A 25,152-nucleotide genomic window follows, 5' to 3' on the forward strand; every position below is an offset into this window, starting at 1 on the left:
AGTCAATTCGAAATCCCCTTGAGCATAGGCCCTCAAGAAGAGCATTGTTCCGAACAAGGTTTGTTGAGGCAGTATTGATGTATGCAACCATTAGTACGAGATCATCATGCGTCATGCCCCATAAACACTCGTTTATCTTCAAACTTCTGAGGAAATGGCCTTCTACCCAGTCAATGGAAGGCATGAATAGTCAGAATCTCAGCAACTCCCTTGTTATGCCACTCAACTACTAAGGTTCTTCAGACCTCACATAGGTACGTACCAATACTCATTCTTTAAGGGATGCTTGTCATTTTGGTTCTTCCTAAATCTCTTAACCCTATCCATAACCTGGCCTTCTCCTGCTCGCTAATTTCACTCTCCAACCCGGTAAACACACTTGGCCAGATGTAGCCATCATCTATCAACGCCCTTTCAACCGTCACCTAAACTCCGTGTCATGCTCAATTCTTGCCATTCTTCACGCACTCATGCCCTTCCAGCCCGGCCAACCTGCAGGATCTCGCCCGTCAGCGCCTCATCCCCCCGCAATACCGGCCACGAACTTCCGTCCGACTTGGCGAGAACCAGTTCCAGCTTTGTGCCGAGGATCTTGAATGAGGACTTCTCGGTGTCGATTGACGCAAAAAGGGGCACCTCGGCCGTGTATCGCTTGGGGGTCGGGTCGGTTGTCGTGAGGTCGAGGTTCACTTGCTTGGTCTGCAGCTCGACCTTGGCTGTCTCCTTGTTGATTTTCTTGAGAAAGAAGGAGGCGATGACGTTGGCCGGGGTCTGGTAGAAGTCGTGCCTGTAAACTGTGAGCATCACGGTTGACAAGCCCTCGAGAATCCAACACTTACCGGACAGTAGTTAGAACCTCCTCAGCGCCGCCGTTGCCGTTGCCGTTGCCATTCTTTCCACTGCCCACGAACAAGTGCTTTGCCTTGGTCTTGCAGCCCTCAATCTTCATGAACTGGTCAAACTCCAGCACCCTGCGCTTGCAGCAGGAGTAACCCTTACTTCCCTCGTGGAAGATGGGCACACCAGGGTGATGCACACACTCCTCCTCGTCTCTAGAACTACCCTTCTTGTAGACTGCGCCGCAAGTCTTGCGCTTGCAGGCAGCGCCGTCGGGGATCTCGAGGCTAGGGTCGTCATCTTCGGACTCTGGCGGCGGAGGAGGCGGAGTCGGAGCGTGCTGGGCAGTCTGGATGGGTGTGCGGGAGGGAGCAGCAGCGTTGAGGGCGTCGATCTTCTGTGCAAGGGCAGCTTCGTCCTCCTGTGGCTTCTCCTCCAGCTGGGGAGGCTTGTCGGTCGTCGAGTGTGTACCTGTAGTGCAAGGGGGAATGTTCATGAACTCGTCAAAGGTCAGGACTCGAGGCTTGCAGCACTTCCATCCTTTACATGATGAATTAGCGTGTGCGTGGGCAAACATCAAGGTTGCTTCTTGATGAATCCAATGCTTGCTTACCTTTCTGCCCCTCGTGAAAGATTGGAGGACCGGGGTGGTACTCGCATTTCTCATCAGGATCGGTAAACTCCTTTCCACAACCCTGATGGACACACTTTTGGGCCATATTGCAGATTTCAGGTGGGTATAGCTCTATGATCTCTCGAAGAATTGCAAAACCGTCTGTGAATAAGGGGGAGAGCAGAGGTTTTGGGAGTTGTCGAGTCTGTGGGGTGGGAGCTTCTAGAATTCCAGCGATGACGATGCGGGAGAGGGAGCTCCAGGTCCACCGCCTTCCTGTTTGGGTGCGGGGTCAGCGATGGATGGTTGGCAGTTCTGTGCAGCTGAAGATGAAGCTATCGACCCATGTTGTTATTCCATTTTCAAGCCATTGACATTCCAATCAAGAAAACTCATTTCTCTAGCCAGATTAATTGTCATTATTTAGCACGGCTCATCATGTTTGCCACTCGTCGCCTCCTCCAATCCACCAGGATCACCTTCTTCACCCGTGACACCTGCGGCCTCTGCACCCAGGCAAAAAGCGTCCTGTCCGATGTCTGGGACAAGCGGCCATTCGCCTACACAGAAGTCAACATTGACCTTCCAAAGCCCGAGTCGAAGAAGTGGAGGGATCTCTACGACTTTGACGTCCCGGTGGTAGGTGAAATGTAATCATAGTCACGCAATCCGTTCACACGCGCAACAGATACATATCAGCAAGGCCACGGCACCAGAGGAAGATCCTGCCAAGGTCGGCAAGGCCATTAAGCTGATGCACAGATTCACAGTCGATCAGGTCGAGGCCCAGATGGACAAGGCTGAGAAGAGCTAGCTCGTATCATTGGTAGCCGATAGAAGCGTACATATGCCTATCCCCTGAATCCCTTCAGCTTCAATCTAGGGTAGTTAGTAATCGCCGTTTTCAGGATGTAAGTTTAGAAGCCCCAAGAGTGGACGCTGCCCAGGCATAAAACCATCACGGAGCCATTCCGAATGGGCTCGAGGGTGTGATTGCGCTCTTGTTTCTCCCTGTTTGCTGAGCGCTCGTCCAGTAGTGCTATCTACAAGCTAGATCGCATATACTATGCATGGATCCCTAACTGAATTAGGGCCTCCCCTCAGCGAAGCTGAGCTGCTCCTTGGCCACAACGCCCAGCGCCGTGTAGTCCGTCACAACGTTCATCATGTCAAAGCCCTGGTCCGCGAATAGCTTCGCCTGCTCACCTCCCGTGCAGTACACTCCCGTCTTCTTGCCGGCTTTCTGACCTGCAGAGAGCACCCTGGCGATAGCGTCCTTCAGCTCCTGTGTCATGACGCCGTTGATAATGGGATGGCCAATGTTATTTCCTATTACGAGTTAATGCATTTTGCAAAGGCTGGCGAATGTTCAAAAGAAGCTGACCTAAATCAAATGGTCCAACAAACAAGACATCGATACCCTCGACAGCCGCAATCTCGTCAATGGACCCGAGCGCCTCCTTGGTCTCGATTTGGACAATAGTCAGGAGGGAGTCGTTGGCCTGCTGGAGGTAATCTGTGAAAGAAGGGACTGGGTTGAAACGCTCTGGGGCAATTGGAGAGCCAAAGCCTCGTTGGCCCAAGGGCGGAAACTTGGACGACTGGACGAGCTGTCGAGCTTCTTCGGGGGTTCGTAGCAACGGCACGACGATCTAGATCAAGTCAACATGCTGAATTCCATATCTTCAGGTTCAACACCTACACCATGGGCTCCGCTATCGAGAGCACCTGAGAAAGGTTAGCCTCATATTCAGGTAGTGTAGTGTATCTTCTGAAGTCTTACGCTTCACCATCCAACCTTGGATGTCGGGCAATCTCACAATGGGTGACACCCCCAATGCTGCAATGGCCGGGACAGCATCGTGCATAGCGCCATCTAAAGGTTCATCAGCGGCGCTGCTTCATTCTCTCGGCCAAGAATCCCCACCATCCAAGTTTCCATGCTCGCAGTCAACTAGGACCCAGTCAACTCCAGACCGCGCCAACACTCGCGATATGTTTGCGCCGGGGAGCATCTGCCAGGCGCCCATAGACTTTTTACCCTCTTTGAGCGCCGTACGCAACCGGTTCGACGCTTGCATCGTGGTTAGATGTCTCGCTGTCCCCCGCAACCGTAGTGAGTTGCCAGCAGTGAGAGCTGGTCTCATTCGTAGAGCTGTCGATGACAAGAGCTTCATGGTGGACCTCTTCTTAGCAGTAGAGTGAAAGTGTAATTTCAAATACGCCAAGAGGTTAAAGCGACAGAAGAATATAGAAGATGTAGGGTTTTCAATCGTTGAACATTCAACCTCTTGAGTCCTGTATCATATATGTATCCATCGATGTAGATCCCAGGCACAACAGCGTGGGGGGTGCTATCAGTGTGGGGTTCTGGGGAAGTTGTCAGCCGATCAAAGACTGCAGCCAACGCCGCATCTCGGCTTTCACAGCCGTGGGACTTGTGTCAACGCTTGTCATAGGGCGTCAATGACTTGGGGTATCTGCTTTTCAATTTGTAACTGCATCAACTTGTGTGTAGCGTGTCTAGTTAGCCACTTGCTGCCGGATCTAGACAGACAGACAGATAGATAGCAATAACTGCGGCCAATCCCTTCACAGCAGGCTCTATGTCTGGCATCTCTAACTAAGCATCTGCTGCTACTGCTGCAGCCATCTTGACGTTTAGTAACATCAGTGAGTATGACGCTCTGCTTTCATTGCCCCCTCAACCAATATCATGTTTTGTCAGAAATCCAATGCCAGCGCCCAACCTGTCTTGCGCCAATTCAATTGCCCGAGAGTTCTGCACAACTAGCCAACAATCCGTCGAGGGCAGCTGTCCATATGGCGGATGGTTCTGGCAGTGTCAGTTGTGCCGTGCAAGGCGGTCCACTAGCCAGTAGAAGCTTCAATCATCCTAGTGTTTGTGTGAATTCATTCATCATCACGTCCGGGTATTAATCCTGGAGGCACCTGCAAGCAGCGTTAGCAGTGAGAGGAGAGTCGAGGCCATGTCGTTTGCGTACCCCAAGTAGTCCTCCTTGATGCTGCCAATAGCCCACATCTCTCCGACCTCGGTTCTGGTACCAATGATTTTTACGCGAACGTGGGTATCGGGCTCAATGACTGTGTCCTCATTGTTGGTGAATTGGGGTGGTGTCGCGTTGGGATCCCACTTGATGTCGCTAGGAATCAACTGTGCTGGTGGTCAGAAGGAGCTTCACCTCGGCGCGAGGCTCAACGTAACATACATGCGCTGATACAAACAGTTGCAGTGGTCCTGCTCGGGCAAAGAAACCCTGCGGGTTGATCGAATACACGACTGCATCGACCTGGGTCGTGTCAGACTCCGGTATCGTCAAGAGTCGGCAACTGCAGCCTTACCGTCTCGCCCTTGAAGGGCCGCCATACGACAGCGCGATAGCCAACTGTGAACTCTGCGAGGCCGTTTCCAGGGAGGATGCGGCCCTCGGAGATGTCAAAGGTGTCCATGATGGAAATGATGAAGTAGCTGCCGGCGCATGTGCCCTCGACGTCGGTGAGGAGCTTGTGTGTCACGAGATCGTGCATGTTGCGACCGAAGAACGATGGGTGCAGGGTGACCCTGCGTTCCAGATTGTAGAGAAAGAACATGATGAAGTATAGAGTCGTATCGTATCGTATCGGGGACGAGTTTTGCGACAAAGGGCGTTCAGTCGAGAGTCGAGATGGAAGCAACAAAGATGAGATGATTGGGGAAGCACAATCTAGCCGAAATTTATCGTTGGAAGCGGTTATACGATCGTTCGAGAGGCAGCGACAGGTGCGCGCGCGCGTCGTTGAAAGGCGTAGAGGAACAGCAACGGAAACCGGACAACGCGCGACGACGGTTTGCGGTTTTTGGGAGATGGAGAGGGAGGAGGAGAAGGCGGAACAAATACAGAGATAGACTTCACGTCGTCGCGTCAAACTAGGGCCGCAAGCCTAAACGACACGGGCGCAAAGAGTGGCCAGGTGATAAAGGATGCCTGGTGAGATGCAAAGGTTTGGAGATATTCGGCGGCGAGGCTGAGAGGTGTTGCTGGCGCAGCAGAAATATTTGTCCAGTCAGAGGCCGAGCTTGTCGCGCCTCATCTTGGTGGAGACTATTCATCAGCCACAGGAGTGGCAGACAAAGAAGTGTGGCGCATGTCTTCTTTTGGCTCTGGCATGGCATGCACACAACGAGCGGGAAGGACTGCAGGTGCGGCAATTCCCAGCTCCACCACGGCCGGGCCTTGATAGTGACGGCCCGGAATCAGGCAATGCAAGTCGGAGGAGGTCCCCCAAGCTGACCATTCAGTTGCTGCAGAATGTAAGCCGGCAGTGAGTGACAGACGACATCAACAACCGGGAGGTGTCTACTGTCTACCCTGGATGGTGGCCTCCAACGTGGGTATCAATCAATTGGCGGGTTGAAGTGGACGGCAAGAGCGGAGAACCAACAGTACTGAATGGAAGGGATCTGAGGTTCGGCGGTACTGTCTCCGTGTCATCATTTTGGAGGGATGGATAATACGAGGGAGCTGTCAGTGGAGGCCCCGAAGTGCTCGCACCCATCCAGTCCCCGGTGCTATGGACACCGGTAGTGGTACGATGGCCTTTAAGCGACGCTCCCCAAAACCTTGTCCCCTTGCAAAGAAAAAAAACCAAAAACCCGGGGAAGAAACAAGGGGCAATGGCAGTGTGCAACCAGTAGGCATGATTCCAGGTGCCCTTGGCGAGTTTGCTCTAGTCAAATGAAGGGTCTGATGAGTTTGGAGAATGGGCACACGACCATGACGGCCTTTGTCTAACATGGGCATGGGCATGGATAGACAGCTGGAGACAGACATGGGATGGAAGGGAAGAAGCTCCAGTTGATCCGAGGCACGGACACGGACCCTGCCCCACATGGGAAGGTGCAGGTGTGAGGTGAGGTGCGCTGTGGAAGGTGCAGGCTGGTGCAGGTGCAGGTGCCCCCAAACCTGGGAGTGTCCCATTGCTAGTGGACACAGAGTGAGAGTGAGAGGGAAAAAACCTAGCACATGCCCGCCAGGACAACACAGCAAGTAATTCATCCATTCATTCATTCACTCACTCATTGCCGGCCTGCGACAGACGCTCTCACTCCATTCACTTCCAACCTCCACCTCGGCCTCTTCCACCTCCTTCACCTCCTTCCCTTCCATCTTCCTCCCCCCCCCTCCTCTTTTTGGCTTTCGTCTGTCTGCATCTTTGGCTTGTTCGCTTCTGCTCTCTCCTTTTCTACTGCTCCTGTCCGTAACGCGCCACCGTGCCGTACCGTCCAATAGGCCTCGGCTCATTCCCAGAGAGAGTCGGTCACCTGGCTGCACTGCGCTGCGCTGCGCTGTCTTTATTTACGTACCTTCTCCTACAGTAATAACCTGGGCTGTGACGATATCAACATCGCATCATCGACCAGGCCTTCGTCTCCTCTCCGCCTTATCCCGCCCCGGAATTTCCTAATACCGCCAGATCCACAACCGCAGCCAGCTTAGGTTCCAGCCAAGGTCTCGACTCAACTCGACTCAACTGACTGTATCCCTATTCTATTGCCCAGTTGTTGGATCTTGTCCTTTTCTGCTTGCGTCTGTCGTTTCGGTTTATCTCAACTGCCGCCGTCTTCTCTGCCAAGCCATCACCCATCATGTCTCTAGACCTGGAGCAGCACTTGACCTTTGTAAGTCCCTCACACGGTCTTTTACTGCTCAAGCTCTATTGCGCTTGAGTCCACATCGATGTCATATCTCGAGTCCGCTAACCATGCTCTGTCCAGTATGGTGCCTACCACCATAACTCGATCAACATCGCCATTCACATGGTCTGCGTTCCTCTCATCCTCACTTCGGCCTTTTGCATGGTTCGTCTTATCCCTTGGTCTCTCTCATTGCTGATCACTCATTTACCGCGAATGTCTGCTCACCGGTACTGGCAGGCCACATATACTGGCACTCTCATCCCCACACCATCCTGGCTCACCATCCCCTATCTGGAACTCAACCTTGGTACCATCGCCGCCAGCCTCTACTCCCTGCTGTATTTGCTCCTCGAGCCCTTTGCCGGATTCCTTCTGGCCGCTTTCTGCATGGGTGGTGCCGCTTTTGGCAACTACCTGCGCCAGCAGAGTCCCGAGACAACCTTCCAGGGCGCCTTGGCCCTTCACATCGTTTGCTGGATCTTTCAGTTCATCGGCCATGGCACCTTTGAGGGCCGGGCCCCTGCCCTGCTCGATAACCTCATCCAGGCCATCTTCCTTGCCCCCATGTTTGTGTGGCTCGAGATGCTCTTCATGCTTGGTTACAGGCCCGAACTGCAGGCTCGTGTGAACAAGAAGGTTCAGGTCGAGATTGAGAAGTTTAAGGCCAAGTCCAAGAACGGCAAGGCCCAATAAAGGGCGATGCCTGGATCTGACTTGTAGCGTCATCCTTGAACCCCATGACTTGGCAGGTGGTCAATTACCCAAGGATGCGATGCATGTCAGTTCGAGTGCCAAGACAAACCGCGATTCGAGCCCACGAGCTTGGCCGAACCGCCATCAACATATGAAAATGCCGACTTTTGTGTGTCGCATTTTACGGATGGAAAAGTCCGCGACGGTCTTTGGGCCACTATTGGAGTGCAAGGTGGTTTTGGTGACCTCACCCGTATCATCTTCTCACACGCTTCATGTTTACTATAGCAGTTTTCATTTGCTTACACGGCTGTTAGGTTGCTTTGAGAGCCACACATTACCAATCAAATTCAGCATGCACAGTTTAGGGAAGGAATCTATCCATCTATACGATGAACGGGGCCATGTTGGCTGGCGTCTTGAATGCCGCCTGGAGTGTACGGAGTTGTGCTTGATAATCGAGTTAGCATTTAAGAAAGCACCATCTATCTATCTATTTATGCCATCATCTACTTCCCACGCCCTCTATTACAGCTGGACTTGTTCCGCAACGGCCAGTCCTCGATGGGCTTGGTCCTGCAGCTCTCGCAGGCCCTATTCACCCGCTGCAGAGGGTTGGGCAAGTCGTCGCAATAGCAAGGCGGCCATAAGCAGTCTACTAGAGGACTCAGACAGTAGTAATTTCTTCGCGGCGGTACCCTCTGACATGGTATGCGCTCACGACCCATGTGGCGACAATGATATAAGGACATCTGATAGCACATTTTGGAGCTCCTGCGTTCCGCAGTGTCCACGGCCTTGTTGTTGTGTTATGTCAGGATAAGCGGCTGGCGGTAAAGATCAGATCTACGGGATATTAAAAGTTGAATGCAAGATGAAAGAGGTCTGTAAGAGGTCGCAGGGATTTCTACTCTGGCAGGAGGCCGGCTATACCATCATATATATGGAGGTTAATGGAACACCAAAGCCTTTGTTCGTCGAGCACCCAAAAAAGCCATGGTAATGAACAGAACACCAAGTGTGCTTTGGGTTATTCTTCACCAATGGCACCAGAACAAAGAATCATGTGTAAAGCTAGCACAGCAAACTTGTTCTATTTAGGATGGCATTATCAAGAGCTACCAAAGCCCATGCCGGATGACGAGTAAAGACACAACTGTCTATTCCCAAATACTCACGGGGCAATCAAGGCGAGGCGTGCGTGTAATAAGCAACTGATAAGACATTTTGATGAAATAAACCCTGGTTGACTACCAAATTAGCTAAGAATGAAAATAACGTTTGCTGAGAATAGTGAATGAATCCTTCTCTCCCCTTTCCGTCCATCGTTTTTTCTGTCCAACTCCTCCCCTAACATCCAACCGCCTCATCAAGCATCACAGGCCGAGTCCCTAAGCAGAGACAGGGTCAACGGCAGCAACAGCCTCCTTAGTCTTTCCCGAGGCATCCTGAGCCGCATCCTTCGCATCACCGGCCTTGTCTTCCACAGCCTTCTTGATCGAGTCAGTGGCAGGGAGCTTGATAGCACCGCTCAGGACGGCCTTAAGAATTTCCTTGAGCTCATCGGTAGGGACATTGGCAGCGGCTTCGTGGTTGCTTGCCACCTCGCGCTTGTCCTTGCCCTTGTTGTCGGTCTTGCCCTTCTTGGCACCCTCGAGCTTCTGCTGAATGAGGGCCTTGATGATCTCAGGAGTGAGAACGATGGGGTCTCGTCGCTCAACAGATGATCCTTCGGCGATAATAGGATCCACAAGCTCCTCAGTCTTTGGCTCTTCTCGCTTTCCTGATCCCTTGCCGAGCGGCAGGAGGTTGAGGCTAAGAATTCTCCCAATGCCAGCCACCTCGCGCTCAGATAGCTCCTGTCCATCTCGCTTGCCAAGACCACCCAGCAGACCGAGAAGATCTTCGAGGGAGATGGGTAGTCCGGCAATGGCCTCCTCGCGCTTGGGGAGGGTCTTCTTACCACTCTTGCTGAGTCCGCCTAGAAGACCAAGGAGGTCTTCAAGGGAGATGGGCAGAATAGCCTCCTCGCGCTTGGAGAGGCTCTCTTCGCCACGCTTGCCAAGTCCAAGAACACTAAGAAGGTCCTTAATAGAGATAGGCAATCCAGCGACAGCCTCCTCACGCTTGCCAAGTCCACCCAGCAGACCAAGGATGTCTTCAAGAGAGATGGGAAGTCCAGCAATGGCTTCCTCGCGCTTAGAAAGCTCCTGGTTATCTCTCTTGCCAAGCCCGAGCCCCTTCAGAAGAGCAAGAAGGTCCCCGAGTGGTAGCCCAGCGACAGCCTCCTCACGCTTGGAGAGTGCTTCTTCTCGCTTGCCAAGCCCTAGGAGACCGAGGAGATCTTCGAGAGAGATGGGTAGTCCCGCGATAGCCTCCTCGCGCTTGCCAAGTCCACCAAGGATGCTAAGGAGATCGTTGAGGGAAATGGGCAGCCCAGCGATAGACTCCTCGCGCTTCCGCTTGTCGGATTCCTTCTTCTTGTCGTCTCCGTCTTCGCCAGACTTTCCGCCAGCCAGGGCACCCAGCTTTCCGGTGAGCTCCTTAGTAAGACCTCCAGCGCTGCCGGTAACATCACCAAGCTTTTCAGTAAGCTCCTTGGTAAGGCCACCAGTCGCGCCGTCCACAGTATCAGTGAGCCCCTTGGTAAGTCCTCCAACGCCCCCGGAGCCGCCAGTCAGGCCGCCGGTAAGACCGCCAAGCGCACCGAGGAGCTCGCCGAGGAGGGCTTCCTCGCGCTTCTGCTTATCGGATCCCTTCTTGTCGGCACCGCCTTCAGACTTGCCGCCCGTAAGCCCACCAGTTATTCCATCCAACTTGTCAGTAAGGTCCTTGGTAAGGCCTCCAGCGCTGCCAGCAACACCACCCAGCTTGTCAGTAAGGCCCTTAGTAAGGCCGCCAGTCACGCCGCCCACAGCGTCAGTGGCGCCCTTTGCAGCTCCTCCAATGCCTCCGGAGCCGCCAGTCACGCCGCCGAGAAGACCATCTAGGAGCCCACCAAGGAGGGCTTCCTCACGCTTGGAAGGCGCCTCGCCGTCGCGCTTTTCTTGGCCGCCGAGTGATGCAAGGAACTTGTCCAAGTCAGCCGTAGCTCGTGCAACGAGGGTGTCATCGCTAGCCCGTGGGCCGAGGCTGCCGCCCTTCAAGTCGTCGAACAAGCCGGCTTCCTCGCGTGCGGATAGTCTAGAGTAGGTAGATTCGAAAGGAGCAGCCAGAGCGCTGCTGAGGAGCAGAGTGAGGACGAACGAGATGGACTTCATTTTGCTGAAAATTGTCGAAGTAAAAAGGAAGTGGTATGATCAAGAGGCTGATGAGTTGGCTGAAGGAGAGACTGGAAACTTTGGGAGCAAATGCCAAAGCTCTTTGGGTGAAGTAGTGATGAGGGTGGTTGAAGTGGTTGTAATCGTGATGGTGATGAGGAGCTTAGTTTTCGAGGCGAGTATGCTGCCATCTTATAGCTACAGCTTTCGAAATATCCGGCCATCAATCAATTAGTATAGACTGTTGTCTCGGTGCGTTCTCGGTGCCATGATCCACGGGTTAGCGGTGAAGATCAATGAGAGCTCTATCAATATCGACTGAAGGTGTAAAGCCTGCGACATTTTGCATGCGGGTATGGAGAGGGATTTCCCAGGGCGGCAGGGTTGGAGTGATGGACGTTGCTCGGTGCTATCTGGCTAGTCCTGGGAGAGGCTACTCTGCGAGTTTCGAGGGAGTATGACTTGCAGGGACATCAAGGACGGAATGCCGACTACGGTCATTCATGATGAAGTTCTCGGTGATAATCCTGTCTTTTGAATGCCAAGCAAAAACGGCCTGGTTTCTACGACGACTGTTAGGCACCGCTTGGTATCTTTCACTTGAACGGAATTGAGATCATCTGTGTCCCAGCACGCGTGAGCTGATAGCTTCGGAACAATTAGGTCCAGCAGCGCTTGCGCCTGGCCTTCTACCAGCTTTGTTCTTAGCGATGATGGTGTCCATATTGTGGTCGTTCTGCTGCCTTGTGGGTACGGTTTCTGAAGGAGAGAGATGCCCTTGGGGCGGCTCGTAGCTGGAACGCGGGAGACTCTGTATTGGCCGAGGAATGCGGGTGGAGTTGAATGAGCAAGTCCTTCCTAGGTAGGTAGGGAGGGAGGGAGGGAGTAGTCGGAGGTGGGATCAACTATTTGCCGACATCTGGTCAACCCCTACAACAGCACCAGCGGTTGTTTCAAGGCTGAGATCACATGCAGCGCTGTGTTTTCGGCATGGGAAGGTACGACAAAACTCTCAGTAGAGAGAGCTCGTGTGAGAGATTGCCTGCATGATGAAATCACCGGGACCGGAGCCTTTCCCGATAGCTTCGGCTCTTGGGCGGCTACCCACACTAATATGGACCGGGCTTGACAATTGGCCAATGGCGTATAAGTAAATCATGTAGGGTAACCCCTGGTACAGGAGTTTGTTTTAAGATGGGTGATTGTATGGATATTGATACTGCACATCCAATTGATAGTGTGAGGTGGAAAGGTGGCATCCATGACTTCGCCTGGTATCTAGTTTTCTAGTCGCACAAGCATTCATGTTGTCGTTTATACTACGCTGCTAGTCTTATGCCGTAGTAACACAGTACTGTATTTGAGACTCAGGGCTTCACATGCATGAAGATACGTAAGGATTGCGCACGATTTATACAACACCGTTATCGTGCCCAATGAAATTCGACACACCTAATTGAGTCAATAGAGAACTCATCAAATCCGAATCGGACATTTGGACATGACTCAATTCCTTCTTGCAGGGTTTTTAACGTCGTCACAGGTCCGAGGAGCGGCGGGGCTGGGTGTTTCGTCCCCGCCGCCTCCAGTTTCGGAGACGCCTCCGGGCGGGATGCGGTCATAATTCGTTGGTTTGCTCGGAAGCCATCGCCGTGCTGCTTCGAGCTTTGACAGAGAAAAAATCTCAAGGTCTATAGCCTTAAGTTAAAGAAGTTTCCGCAACAAAAAAAGCCCGGGTAGCTCAATTGGTTAGAGCTTTCGACTTTTACGTAAGCAAATCTTCCTAATATGGAAGTTGCTGTACCATCGAAGGGTTGCGAGATCGAGACTCGCCTCGGGCGTCTGCTTTCCCCTTCTGTGGGCTTTTTGCTCCGCGTGACAGCTATTCTTTTTGCCCAACGGCTTGCCGATTAATCGGACATTGGATCTCCATACGTTTGCTTGCGCAAGCAGCGATCTCGCAGCGGGCCCTAGCTCGTCAAGTTTGGAGCTACCACACCGATTTAGTCCAAGCGTGATGATCGAGCAAACCCCATTGAATCGGCAGACAAAAGGTAAGATTACATGCTGCCTTCTTCAGTGCCATTGCCGTTGTGCTGCGAACAAAATTTGACCCGTGTTAGTCAGGGATCCGGCTTGTGTCCGACCATCGGCCCTCGTCAGGCCCCATCTGCTTGCTAGCTTTATCTGGGGAGCTCAGCGATGGAGAGCTGCAGGGCAAATGTAACTCCCACCTCATACCTGATTCGGCATCTGGCTGCAGGTACCGAGTACCAAACAAACATGGGAGATATTACGGTACAACAGTCAGATGGACATGAAAGAAATGGACACAAACAAACTGTGAAGCTGTCCGAGGGGAGAAGAATCTGCACCGGCTACTGTATCTAACTTATCTGTGCACTAACAAGGACCTACCGCCGCTACTAGTGACGGCCGATCACTTTCGCTTTTGGATAATTCTCTCAACCCCATCCATCCCGCCCTCGAGCGAGGAGGCCAAAGCAAGACCAAGCAAAGACCAAGGCCACCGATCCGACGCCAAAATGTTGGGGCGCCTACAGATATCTGACCACTGAGGACTCTGCGTCGAGATGCCTGCGATGCGTCACCGAGACTGGGAGTCACACACCAGAATAATTTTCAGCCCAGGGCCCCCCTTCTTATCTTATCAGTACCGCCTTTTTCTTCACGACGCCGCCCTCCACAGCTGCTTTCTCATTCCCCCCGCCAGAAACCTTCACAAAAGAGTCACCGGCGCTCACCTCCTTCACGTCGCAAATTCCCAGACGACCCTAGGATCCGGGACTCAGAAGGGCAAGCTTGCCAGCGGGACGGTGCCAAACACGCATTGATCCGCCTGCAACACCGCCGCCATCGCCATCGCCATGCCTGCGAACCTGGTTACCACCCTCGCCGGTCGAGCTCCGGCTCTGCTCCGACATGGACGCCGAGTCCCGCGAGCTCTGCCCGTCCGCTCCTTCTCCTCGGCCACCCTCGCGGCGTCATGCCGTGTCTCAATGGCCACCGTGAGGCCGGCTCAGTCGAAGCGTCTGGGATCCGTCAAGGTGATGCGCGCCTACAGCTCTGCCGCCCAGGCGGCCCCGAACCCCAAGGCCTACCTTGACAGCGGAGTCATCAAGCCTACCCAGGCTGTTGATGTCAAGAAGGTCCTCGTCATTGGCAGTGGTGGTCTTGCCATTGGCCAGGCCGGCGAGTTTGACTACTCAGGTTCGTACTATCAATTGCGACTCACTCAATTGACCTGGATATTCCCGTGACTCACTTGCAAATGAGTATCCTGGCTAACCATCGAACCACTTTACAGGATCCCAGGCCCTCAAGGCCCTCAAGGAGGCTGGCGTCGCCTCTGTTCTCATCAACCCCAACATCGCTACCATCCAGACCAACCACAGTCTGGCTGATGAGGTCTACTACCTCCCCGTTACTCCCGAGTACGTCACCTATGTCATCGAGAAGGAGAAGCCCGATGGCATCTTCCTGTCCTTTGGTGGACAGACCGCCCTCAACCTGGGTGTCGAGATGCAGCGACTCGGTCTCTTTGAAAAGTACGGAGTCAAGGTCCTTGGCACTAGCGTCAGGACCCTCGAGTTGTCTGAGGATCGTGACCTCTTCGCCAAGGCTCTGGAGGAGATTGAAATTCCTATCGCCAAGTCGATCGCTGTCGGTACCGTCGAGGAGGCTCTCGATGCTGCCGAAAAGGTCGGATACCCCATCATTGTCCGAGCTGCCTATGCCCTGGGTGGTCTCGGCTCCGGTTTCGCCAACAACGAGGAAGAGCTCCGAAACATGGCTGCTCGGTCCCTGACCCTCTCCCCTCAGATCCTTGTCGAGAAGTCGCTCAAGGGCTGGAAGGAGGTTGAATACGAGGTGGTCCGCGATGCCAACAACAACTGTATCACCGTGTGCAACATGGAGAACTTTGATCCTCTTGGTATCCACACTGGTGACTCGATTGTCGTTGCCCCCAGTCAGACCCTGAGCGATGAGGAGTACCACATGCTCCGAAGCGCTGCCATCAAGATTGTCCGACATCTTGGTGTCGTTGGCGAGTGTAACGTCCAGTACGCTCTCCAGCCCGATGGTCTTGACTACCGAGTCATTGAGGTCAACGCCCGTCTTTCGCGATCTTCTGCTCTGGCCTCCAAGGCTACCGGATACCCCTTGGCTTACACCGCCGCCAAGATTGGTCTCGGACACACCCTCCCCGAGCTGCCCAACGCAGTCACCAAGACCACCACCGCCAACTTTGAGCCCTCTTTGGACTACATTGTTACCAAGATTCCTCGATGGGATCTTTCCAAGTTCCAGCACGTCAAGCGCGACATTGGCAGTGCCATGAAGTCTGTTGGTGAGGTTATGGCTATTGGCCGAACCTTTGAGGAGTCTTTCCAGAAGGCTATCCGCCAGGTTGACCCCCGATTTGTCGGATTCCAGGGCGACAAGTTCGAGGATCTCGACTTCGAGCTTCAGAACCCTACTGACCGCCGATGGCTCGCCGTTGGTCAGGCCATGCTCCACGAGAACTACTCTGTCGAGAAGGTTCATGAGCTGACCAAGATTGACAAGTGGTTCCTGTACAAGCTGCAGAACATTGTTGACTGCACCCGAGAGCTCGAGGCTGCCGGTGGCCTCCAGAACCTGAAGAAGGATCAGGTTCTCAAGGCCAAGAAGATGGGTTTCTCCGACCGACAGATTGCTACTGCCGTCAAGAGCACTGAGGACGAAGTCCGTGCCCACCGATTGTCGCTCAACATCCGCCCCTGGGTCAAGAAGATTGACACTCTCGCCGCCGAGTTCCCCGCTGACACCAACTACCTGTACACCACTTACAACGGCTCTTCTCACGATGTCACTTTCGAGGATAACGGAACCGTCATTCTCGGAAGCGGTGTCTACCGAATTGGTAGCTCGGTCGAGTTCGACTGGTGTGCTGTCAGCGCGACCCAGGCACTCCGACAGATGGGAGAAAAGACCGTAATGATCAACTACAACCCCGAGACTTACAGCACTGATTTCGACACTGCCGATAAGCTTTATTTCGAAGAGTTGAGTTATGAGAGGGTGATGGACATCTACGAGCTCGAGAACGCTTCCGGTGTGGTGGTTTCGGTGGGCGGCCAATTACCCCAGAACATCGCTCTCCGACTGCAGGAGACGGGTGGGGCTAAGGTTCTGGGTACCGACCCTAAGGACATTGATAAGGCTGAGGACCGTCAGAAATTCTCCGAGATCCTCGACAGCATTGGCGTCGACCAGCCTGCCTGGAAGGAGCTTACTTCTGTCAAGGCTGCTGAGGAGTTTGCCGATGAGGTTGGCTACCCCGTTCTGGTCCGTCCCAGCTACGTCCTGTCTGGTGCCGCCATGACTGTGATCCGAAGCCAGGAGGATCTCAAGGACAAGCTCGAGGCCGCCAGCAACGTTTCCCCTGACCACCCCGTTGTCATCACCAAGTTCATCGAGGGTGCCCAGGAGATCGATGTCGACGGTGTTGCTTCCCAGGGCAAGCTTGTCGTCCACGCCGTTTCTGAGCACGTTGAGCAGGCTGGTGTTCACTCTGGTGACGCTACCCTTGTTCTCCCCCCCGCCACCCTCGACAGCACCACCATGGAGCGTGTCAAGGAGATTGCCCAGAAGGTTGCCGAGGCCTGGAAGATCACCGGTCCCTTCAACATGCAGATCATCAAGGCCGACAACCCTGAGGGTGGTGAGCCTCTGCTGAAGGTCATTGAGTGCAACCTCCGTGCCTCTCGATCTTTCCCCTTCGTCAGCAAGGTCCTTGGCACCAACTTCATCGACGTCGCCACCAAGGCTCTTGTTGGCAAGAATGTTCCTGAGCCTACTGACCTCATGGCTGTCAAGCGTGACTACCTTGCCACCAAGGTTCCCCAGTTCTCCTGGACTCGTCTTGCTGGTGCTGATCCTTTCCTCGGCGTCGAGATGGCTTCTACCGGTGAGATTGCCTGCTTCGGCAAGGACCTTGTCGAGGCCTACTGGACCTCCCTCCAGTCCACCATGAACTTCCGCATGCCTGAGCCTGGCGAGGGTCTCCTCTTCGGTGGTAACATCTCCAAGCCCTGGCTCACCCAGGTCGTCGACTATGTCGCTCCCCTCGGCTACAAGCTGTACGCCGCCCGACCTGAGGTCAAGGAGTTCATCGAGTCCAGCTCGAAGCATAAGGTTGAGGTCGAGGTCATTGAGTTCCCCAAGGAGGACAAGCGAGCCCTCCGTGAGGTCTTCAAGAAGTACGACATCCGCGGTGCCTTTAACCTCGCCGAGGCCCGTGGCAAGACCACTCTTGATGTCGACTACGTCATGCGCCGAAACGCTGTCGACTTTGGCGTTCCTCTGTTCATGGAGCCCCAGGTACGTGCTGCTCAACCCGATAACCAAGTGTGGATAACTAGCTAACCTTGTCATTAGACCGCCATCCTGTTTGCTCAGTGCATGAGCGAGAAGCTCCCCCGACCCGAGGGCATCCCCGCCGAGGTCCGCCGATGGTCCGATTTCATCCACGGCAAGCCTCTGTAAAAACATCAACAACGATACACACCCCCCAACCCCCCAGCGAAGCGCCTGGATGTAAGGGAAGATGACTGGCGTTTTGTTTCTGGAAGTTTCATTATCGATACCATTCTCTGGATTCAGAGATTAGTCAAGGATAATATAAAAAAAGCATCTGGGGGTATGGAAAAAAGGTAGCTAGAGGTTTCTCCCACCCTTTACAATCTCTAGGTCAGGGATTAGTTAAGGATAGTAAAAAAAAATGGTTTAAAATTATGATAAATGACTCTTCACACTCTGTGTATGCTTTAGGAGAAGCATCTTTCTAAACTTGGGTTGCATATACCACTTGTGCTATCTAATTCTTAGGATGATTATTGACTAAATTGGCAAGGGAATATGCTCCCTCAACCCGTCCACGTCAACCCCGTACCAGGACCTGGCAGCGGCAACTTTGTATTCCTGTTAGCAAGGGACTACGCGCATTCTGCTGGGCAAGTGGGAAAGGGTGCTGACGAGAACCGCTCCCTTTATGTCCTGTCATAACGGTGAATGGCCTTGCCATCGAGACAGGAATCCAAGAGGGGAAGGAGGCGAAAGATATCATAACCATCATCTTTCGGCCCATGCGGAAACCTCGAAGCGCTTATCAGTGCTGCCTTGAGTTTCGAGACGTTGATGTAGCTGTTCAAGGCCAGACTAACGAACCGCTTCAAGGGCTCAGACTGAAAGATGAAGATCATCTACCATGAACTACCTCTTTCGAAGAGTTTGAGAGAGAAACTTTGGGGCTTTGGGATCATAAGCATTGGAGTGCGGTTCCTTTAATGTGTGTGGCCCGACAACCAGCAAGATCCGTATCTCTTCTCCCTCGAACCTGTCGATGCCTCATACCTGATGCCACCCTCTTGTAGGTAGACAAAGACTACTGATACTATTGACAGGAGGGTTCTTTTGTCCCAAAGACGATATTGCGCAGAACCCGGATGCTGCGGGCTCTACGTCCTCTTATAAGGAAGAGGGTGCCTATCAGACACTTAACTACGGCGACGAGGGGGCGCAGAAGAGAACCGTTTGACAGAGCTCTGATCTACACATCCACATTAAGATGAACTATTAGAACAAGGCCACTCACTATTGAATAATGACCACCCAAACAACAAGAGCTGGCGGGACTATCAGCTTGGCGCATTTCACCCTCGAGCAAGCTTTTGTGCAACTCAAAGCAGGTATACCCTAAAAGGGGGCGCTGATGCTTCTAGGCTGTCTAGGTAAAGGCTTTAGACTGTCTCATCAGGCACATGGGGAAGTCATTTAATGACATCTTCAACATTCAAGATGCTTGATCAGTACTTGTCTTTGTAAATGCCCACCTATCCATGGACTGTATAGGCCTCCTAGTTGGGGTAGCGCAACCATGTCCAACCCTTTAGAATATTGATCTTCACTATGCGACTATGGCCGCTCGTCATCGTAGGTTATGCATCCCTACTTCACCGAGTCTCGTAGTTGTAGAGCCGCACTTGTCTCTAGTATTGCCCATTACTTGCTCGTCATATGCCCTACGTAATACCCATGTGAGCGACCTGGTATTTGGTCCAAATATGAATATGTCCATTAGACCGTGCTGCTCTTCCGTGAGTCGAGTTGGGCTCGCTCACATGAATAAATCAAGTCAAGCAAGCCTTCCCAATGCATGCCACATGCTCCGATTCCCATCCCAAACGCCGCCTCAGCCATAGAGGCAATAATAATGTCCATCCATATCGTTCAAGAGAAAACCTGACGAAACACCTGCCGGCCCATAGTCCTTCCTTTTAGCCCCCCCAACTAATCTTCGCTCAACCTCAATGTCTCCCCTTCTCCCCTTTACTGTACCTGACTAATGACTAGGGCGGCGACGGATGGGCGGACGTGGCACCGCGCTCGTTCAGCCTGAAGGCAGCAAATCGCTTAGCAAGGGGCTCACCCGAGTCGCGAACAGGGAGTGGGAAGGGCGACGTGGAAGATGAGGAGGGCTGGGGATCATCGTCGCACTCCCGCTGACGTTTGGGGATTCTCTCACCAGTCGATTGGAGGATGGCCTGGAGGGTCTGCCATCCTTCGGTGGAACGGAGCTGGAAAGTGTCGGCGAGGTCGTGTTGACTCGCCACACGGCAGAGTAGGGCTTCTTCGTCCTGGGAATGCGTTAGTCATGCCTCCAACAACCCGGCTCATAGATCGTACCTTGGAGAGGACGCTCATCTGGTGAATGAAGCACAGGAGATGAAAGTTGGACACCTCCTGCCCCGTTGGCGGCTTTCCGGGCGATGGCTTGATGAACTTGGATAGCGCCGAATGCTCTTGGCTTTCACCAATGTACTCTCGGTTCTCGATAGGGAATCCTTGCTGGGTGAACATGGGCTTGGGCTCGGCAGGGAAGCCGTGGGTTAGTGTGACGAAGAGATACTCGACAGGGAAGGACGGTTTGGCGTTCTCCTGAACGTTGGCGCCGTATTCGTTGACTCTGCGGTAAAAGACCTCGGGGATGTATCGAGTGCGACTGACAGAGCCATCATCTTCCTCCTCGTCTCGCACGAGCATCACGTTGGGGTCGGCGGATGGCTCGACGATATCGGCGCGTACCATCTCGACCGACTCGTTGGACATCTGGTAAGACGAGATGGAAATCTCACCGTCCTCATTGCCTGTGATGATGCATGTCACAAAGTTGGAACCAAAACTGCCCGTGTCGCTCCACTTGGAGGACTTGGGATACTGTGCTTGTAGCCTCGACGAGAAGGTAATCTCCAGAGACGAGAGAAAGTACGAGTCAGCATGACGTCTGCAGATGACAGAACCATCTCCGTTGCCAGCATCCAGCAGGTCGGTCCAGATGACGCCGACGGGTTCCAGTCCGCAGTGCTTGGCCACGGCGTCAATGTCCTTCTGCGACTCCCATGCGTTCATAGTTATGCCATCAAGCTCATCGACCTGAGGGGGCTCGTAGATGGCCTCCACAACGGCCTTGACGCCAAGCGGAACCTCGGTGTATTCCGCGTACTTCCCATAGAGATAACCCAAGCGCTGAGAACCCGTTTTCCGCCAAGTATCAATGAAGCTGTCGATGATGGCAGGTGACGAAAACTCCACATGGTCGACCATGCGGAATTGCTGAGGCTGTAGAGTGATGGCGCTGGGCTGGCACTTGGTGCAGATACCCTCAGGCCATGCGGGATGACCGGATGGGCATTCGTGCTTGACTCGATAGTAAGGTTCGACGAGGGGAGGAATGTACGAGGCCCCCAGCTCGGGCTTGTTCGTGGCGGCGTTGATCTTTCGTAGGTATGAGTGGAAGGACAGGTACTTGATCTTCTTCTCTGCTAGGTAGCCCTGGTCGAAGGGGTCCAGAGGCTGACAGTAGTCGCACATGCCCTTTGGACCATGGCGGCACATGCGATCACGACCCCGAGGAATCTTTCCATCTAATCGATCTAACCGGTCGTCGAGGGCCGACTGACGGACCACCTCCCATGGCCTGGCGATTCTCTCGGGTTTCGGGTTGATGGGTAGGTCTTCGGTGGGAAGGACAGGCTTTCCGTTGAGCCTGGCTGAGGTGTTGGAAGCCGCGACGTCGCCGTTGGTGGTGTCAGCATGCTTGTAGCTGAGGAAGATGAGGTCGCCGTGCCTATGGAGGTGTTAGATCTCCAGGGTCATGACGCACACATGGAACATGACATACTTGAGGCCGATCTGGCCAACCTTGAAGTTGATGATGTCGGCCAGCCGCTTCGAGTCGCCTCCGTTGGGTGCGTTTGACAGAGAAATGGTGGTCGGGTCGACTGTCTTGGGGAGCTGATCGAGAAGCTGGAGATGGCGGCGTTAGCGGGAGACGATAGGACAAGACAGCAACGACGAACCTGCTTCCCCAGATCTCCAAAGGTGGTGGCCGGCTCGACGGTCAGACGGGCCATGCCGTCAGGGCCCCGGAGACGCAGCAACATGACGGGCAATCTGTAGAGGCCACGGTCCTGATGTCGCTGGCTGTTTGGTATGGTGGGGTTTCCCTGGCGTGCTCTTATTCTTCTCCGCCTATTTATTCAGGCTCTTGCGATGGTCGTTATCTCGGGGACGGGATGTAGTGGACGGCGTAGGATCTGAACGAGGTTGAAGGGGACAAGGGAAAGAAGGTTTGTGCAAGAGTGAAGAGGAACAAGAGCTCAAGGCGTGGCGTGGCGTGGCGTGGAGTTGAAGCTCATTGAATCAATCAATCAATGGAGAGAGGAATGGATGGAGCTCCCGTCCCGTCGACAAGGCAGCAGGTACGTACCTGCCTACCCACGGCATCCGCGTTAATGGAGCGTCATCCTGCGGTGCCTGGCTTACCTAACGGCCAGTGACGTCGCACCTCAATTAAAGGTGATTGCGCCACAGGATCTCGGAGGTTCCACCAGCCACAGACAGCCAGAGAAGAGACATCTGGCCTAAAGGAAATCTTGCATGCGCCACACCACCAAGCGGTAGTGGTAGTCGTGTCGTGTCGATTAACATCCATCCATGCAGTGGCAGCAGCAACTTTAAGGACTAATCCACCCAACGCCCGAGTACTCGACTTGTTTGCGTGCCCTCGCGGTCGGCTCGGATCTTCTCTACGCTCTTTTTCTACTATACCAGGCCATTTTTTCGTGCTTGATTATTTACCTTTCGCCCATCATGATTGACATTGACTGGAAGGGCCTTGCCCTCCCCTTTGCCTACGTCCTCGTCCTCGGCAGCGCTCTCATGACATTCTCGACCATTTACCGAAAACGAAAGGCTGGCAAGTCTCTACCGCTTCAGCTTCGAGTTGGAAACCTGGCTAACACTGTTATTCACAGCCCAGAACGCTAACCTCGCACCGTGGTTCGGCCCTCACCTCCAGCGCAACGTCTACCTGTCCCTACTGCACCTCACGCCCGAGGACGGCTCCGAGAAGGGCCCCAAGATCCCCGATAGCGTCCTCCGCGCTGCGCTACTGCGTCGCGCCGTCGAGGACATTCGCCGCTTGATCCAGATCAAGTCTGCCAAGCAGGCCTGCAGCTCTCTGCTGCAGCGCGGCAGCGTTGGTGATGACCTGTGGCAGCGCTTCCAGCGCGCCGAGAAGGAGATGGAGGAGGAGCTGAGGGATGTTGTCACAGAGGTACGGCGCGGCCCTCACGACGCATAACAGGCAACTCTTGCTAACAACTACTAGGCCAATGCCCTTGCGCCCAACTGGGGTCAGTCAATCTTCCAGTCCGCCCACGAAATGGCCGCCAACGCCGCGATCCGCACCCAACTGGACGAGCTCCTCGCCCAGGCCGACTCGGAGAAGGAGTGGTGGGAGAAGCGTCGCAGCCAGATCCAGTCTGACTTCATGAAGGAGCTGGACGGCTCCGAGCAGAGCTCCTCGGCCAAGACGGCCAGCGAGGAGGACGCGGTGCTAGTCGACACCCCGACCAAGAGCGGCAAGAAGAAGGGCAAGAAATGAGTGAGAGATTGAACGGGGGAGGAGGCGACGGGCCGAGCTTCGACTTTGACCATACAACCCAGTGTCAGTTGAACCTTGCTTGGTTTGTACAACACACTTTACTTGTCAGATAAACACTTTGGCAGGCTGGACGGGAGCGGTAAGAAGGAGAAGTAGGGAAGGGGACCAACATCCATATATAGGCGTTGAGGTTATTTCTTGAAAATAATGGCATGGGGCTTCTTTTCTATCGAATCCTATTAACCGTTTCTTTCCGCTCTAATACTCCTTTGAAAATGCAAATGCAACACCAAGTAAAGTAAACCAGCGCGGACCAGTCCGCAGCAACAATGCAACCAACCATGCAACCTTCTGATGAAATGCAGAACAAAGGCAAAGTAAAGTAAAAATGGCAGACACACAAAAACTCCCAAGGCAACAAAGACAATTCCCCTCCCTCCCGTTCAGACGCCTGTCCTGTACTGTCCGTGTCTTGAGAAAACCCAGGTTGTTTGATGGTCAAGGATAATGCTTTCGCCGCCACATCTCCTCCTCAGTCAGCCTCGCCCTCCTGGCCTCGTCGAGTATCTCCTCCTCCGACTTTAGCAAAATGGGCGAGTCGCATCCCCGGAGACCGATAAACTTGCCCATCTTGCGGCGCTTCTCCTCGAGGGGCAGCTCGGAGCTCCAGGTGATGGGGCAGGGGTACTGGTTCGTCCAGGGGCAGGGGGTCCTCTGGTGGTAAAAGTGCGCCAGGGACTCGAGCTGGTCGTCGGTGAGGAGCCAGAACTTGAGGACCGTCGTGGGGAAGGCCGGGTGGATGGCCCCCGTGGTGAGCTGGACGAGGGGTGCCAGGGGGAGCTCCATCTGCGCCAGCTTGCGCTGGAGGCCCGGGTTCTTGGCCAGCCGTCGTTGGCACAGGGCCTGGCGGTGCCTCGAGGGGATCTCGCCTCGCATCATGGTGATTGGAGTTGGAGGGTTGTGAAGAGTGGTGTTTTGGTTGAAGCGGTTATGGCAGTGTTGCCTGTGGTCTTTTGTATGTATTGTATGCCAACCCAATAGTCACTGGCTCTTAGAGTTAAGTCGTTGATTGTGTGTTTTCCAAGTTGTGGGTGAATTGTCTCTTCTTATCGACTGACGGCTCTTCCTCTGGTTGTGAATGAATGGCAACACAGTTTGTAGTCGATTCTGTGACTAGACTTGACTTTGTCTTTCTTGGAGCGGGGGGAGGTTGGAAGCAGCAAAGGAGAGAACACAGAGAGTGAGAGTGATATCTCAAATTAACCATGAACTCTCATTCAGCGAACCCGGGTCCTCTTGTATGAGACGCCCGCTGAAGCCCGGATCGCCGCACGGAGCTGTTCTAGGCAAGGCGGCTCTTTGTCGTCACGGACCGACGCTTTGAGTCGCTTTTTCCCCTCCTCTCCCCCTCCTCCCGAGAAAGCTTTCGTCAGAAGAGGGCCCCCTCCTAAGAAAAAAAACTCTTTGGACGGAGCCGGCCAGGGTTTACTTTGGTGTGTGGGCGTGTACTCCGTAGTGTGTAGTGCTGCTGTAGTGTCCGTGTGTGAGTGAGACAAGGCTGCCTTTGGCCTTGGACGGAACTGGGCTTGGGCTCGGGCTTGGACCTGGGCGGAGGCGCTGAAATGAGAGACATGAAGGTGTTGGCGTGGAATGTGACTGGTGGTCATGACTCAAAGCGAATCTCTCGAGGACAATGGCTTCATTCATTCATTCAATTAGTTGGTTGCTCTACCGCCATTTGCTGTTATTATCGAGTTATTCTTTCACATGATCTCTTTGTGGCAACCTCCGCTGCTTCAACTCCTGCGTGTCTCGTCTTGGGCCATGCGTTGGCCCTCATCCCACGCCGAACCTCGCCTCCCAGCCACCTGGTGTCTCACTCCTTCACTCACATGGTCGATACCGTCTGTACATTACGTAGCTGGTCTAGTCTGCCCGTTGAGACCTCCCGTCGGATCCGGGCGTCCGGCCTCGGTTCCAGCTTCTTTCTGTCTGTTCTCGGAATAACACTCTCGGGTCCTTTCAACACAAAGCATAA

The 25,152-nt window shown here is 53.8% G+C and overlaps 10 protein-coding genes across 10 annotated transcripts; 4 read left to right on the forward strand and 6 right to left on the reverse strand.

The window, feature by feature from the left end:
• Window positions 1-468: 468 nt before the first annotated feature.
• Window positions 469-1,643, reverse strand: NCS54_00063300 (Hypothetical protein; the record flags this gene model as incomplete). The annotated part of the gene is made up of 3 exons (XM_053146279.1): window positions 1,451-1,643; window positions 840-1,377; window positions 469-787 (listed from the first exon to the last, which is right to left on the reverse strand). Exons 1-3 carry the CDS (start codon window positions 1,554-1,556, stop codon window positions 469-471), a joined length of 963 nt encoding a protein of 320 aa, XP_053002254.1. The 5' UTR covers window positions 1,557-1,643.
• A 185-nt stretch (window positions 1,644-1,828) lies between these two features.
• NCS54_00063400 (Glutaredoxin-like protein) lies at window positions 1,829-2,264 on the forward strand (the record flags this gene model as incomplete). The annotated part of the gene is made up of 2 exons (XM_053146280.1): window positions 1,829-2,089; window positions 2,139-2,264. Exons 1-2 carry the CDS (start codon window positions 1,889-1,891, stop codon window positions 2,262-2,264), a joined length of 327 nt encoding a protein of 108 aa, XP_053002255.1. The 5' UTR covers window positions 1,829-1,888.
• A 273-nt stretch (window positions 2,265-2,537) lies between these two features.
• NCS54_00063500 (HpcH-HpaI domain-containing protein) lies at window positions 2,538-3,627 on the reverse strand (the record flags this gene model as incomplete). Its single annotated transcript, XM_053146281.1, has 5 exons — window positions 2,538-2,779; window positions 2,835-3,102; window positions 3,153-3,178; window positions 3,234-3,326; window positions 3,378-3,627. The coding sequence occupies 5 exons, from the start codon at window positions 3,625-3,627 to the stop codon at window positions 2,538-2,540; spliced, it is 879 nt and encodes a 292-aa protein (XP_053002256.1).
• Window positions 3,628-4,386: 759 nt separating this feature from the next.
• On the reverse strand, window positions 4,387-5,062 carry NCS54_00063600 (Hypothetical protein; the record flags this gene model as incomplete). Its single annotated transcript, XM_053146282.1, has 4 exons — window positions 4,387-4,402; window positions 4,456-4,625; window positions 4,681-4,761; window positions 4,814-5,062. 4 exons carry the CDS (start codon window positions 5,060-5,062, stop codon window positions 4,387-4,389), a joined length of 516 nt encoding a protein of 171 aa, XP_053002257.1.
• Window positions 5,063-7,097: 2,035 nt separating this feature from the next.
• NCS54_00063700 (Hypothetical protein) lies at window positions 7,098-7,841 on the forward strand (the record flags this gene model as incomplete). The annotated part of the gene is made up of 2 exons (XM_053146283.1): window positions 7,098-7,130; window positions 7,227-7,841. The coding sequence occupies 2 exons, from the start codon at window positions 7,098-7,100 to the stop codon at window positions 7,839-7,841; spliced, it is 648 nt and encodes a 215-aa protein (XP_053002258.1).
• A 1,391-nt stretch (window positions 7,842-9,232) lies between these two features.
• On the reverse strand, window positions 9,233-11,101 carry NCS54_00063800 (Hypothetical protein; the record flags this gene model as incomplete). The annotated part of the gene is made up of 1 exon (XM_053146284.1): window positions 9,233-11,101. The coding sequence occupies one exon, from the start codon at window positions 11,099-11,101 to the stop codon at window positions 9,233-9,235; it is 1,869 nt and encodes a 622-aa protein (XP_053002259.1).
• A 2,888-nt stretch (window positions 11,102-13,989) lies between these two features.
• NCS54_00063900 (Carbamoyl-phosphate synthase arginine-specific large chain) lies at window positions 13,990-17,653 on the forward strand (the record flags this gene model as incomplete). The annotated part of the gene is made up of 3 exons (XM_053146285.1): window positions 13,990-14,332; window positions 14,430-17,488; window positions 17,546-17,653. The coding sequence occupies 3 exons, from the start codon at window positions 13,990-13,992 to the stop codon at window positions 17,651-17,653; spliced, it is 3,510 nt and encodes a 1,169-aa protein (XP_053002260.1).
• A 1,862-nt stretch (window positions 17,654-19,515) lies between these two features.
• NCS54_00064000 (Nuclear protein localization protein 4) lies at window positions 19,516-21,609 on the reverse strand (the record flags this gene model as incomplete). Its single annotated transcript, XM_053146286.1, has 4 exons — window positions 19,516-19,803; window positions 19,853-21,293; window positions 21,348-21,472; window positions 21,526-21,609. The coding sequence occupies 4 exons, from the start codon at window positions 21,607-21,609 to the stop codon at window positions 19,516-19,518; spliced, it is 1,938 nt and encodes a 645-aa protein (XP_053002261.1).
• Window positions 21,610-22,318: 709 nt separating this feature from the next.
• On the forward strand, window positions 22,319-23,114 carry NCS54_00064100 (Hypothetical protein; the record flags this gene model as incomplete). The annotated part of the gene is made up of 3 exons (XM_053146287.1): window positions 22,319-22,450; window positions 22,488-22,784; window positions 22,839-23,114. The coding sequence occupies 3 exons, from the start codon at window positions 22,319-22,321 to the stop codon at window positions 23,112-23,114; spliced, it is 705 nt and encodes a 234-aa protein (XP_053002262.1).
• A 498-nt stretch (window positions 23,115-23,612) lies between these two features.
• Window positions 23,613-24,053, reverse strand: NCS54_00064200 (Hypothetical protein; the record flags this gene model as incomplete). The annotated part of the gene is made up of 1 exon (XM_053146288.1): window positions 23,613-24,053. One exon carries the CDS (start codon window positions 24,051-24,053, stop codon window positions 23,613-23,615), a length of 441 nt encoding a protein of 146 aa, XP_053002263.1.
• Window positions 24,054-25,152: the final 1,099 nt, after the last annotated feature.

This window comes from Fusarium falciforme, chromosome 1, assembly GCF_026873545.1.
Source record: "Fusarium falciforme chromosome 1, complete sequence".
Lineage (NCBI taxonomy): Eukaryota > Fungi > Ascomycota > Sordariomycetes > Hypocreales > Nectriaceae > Fusarium > Fusarium falciforme.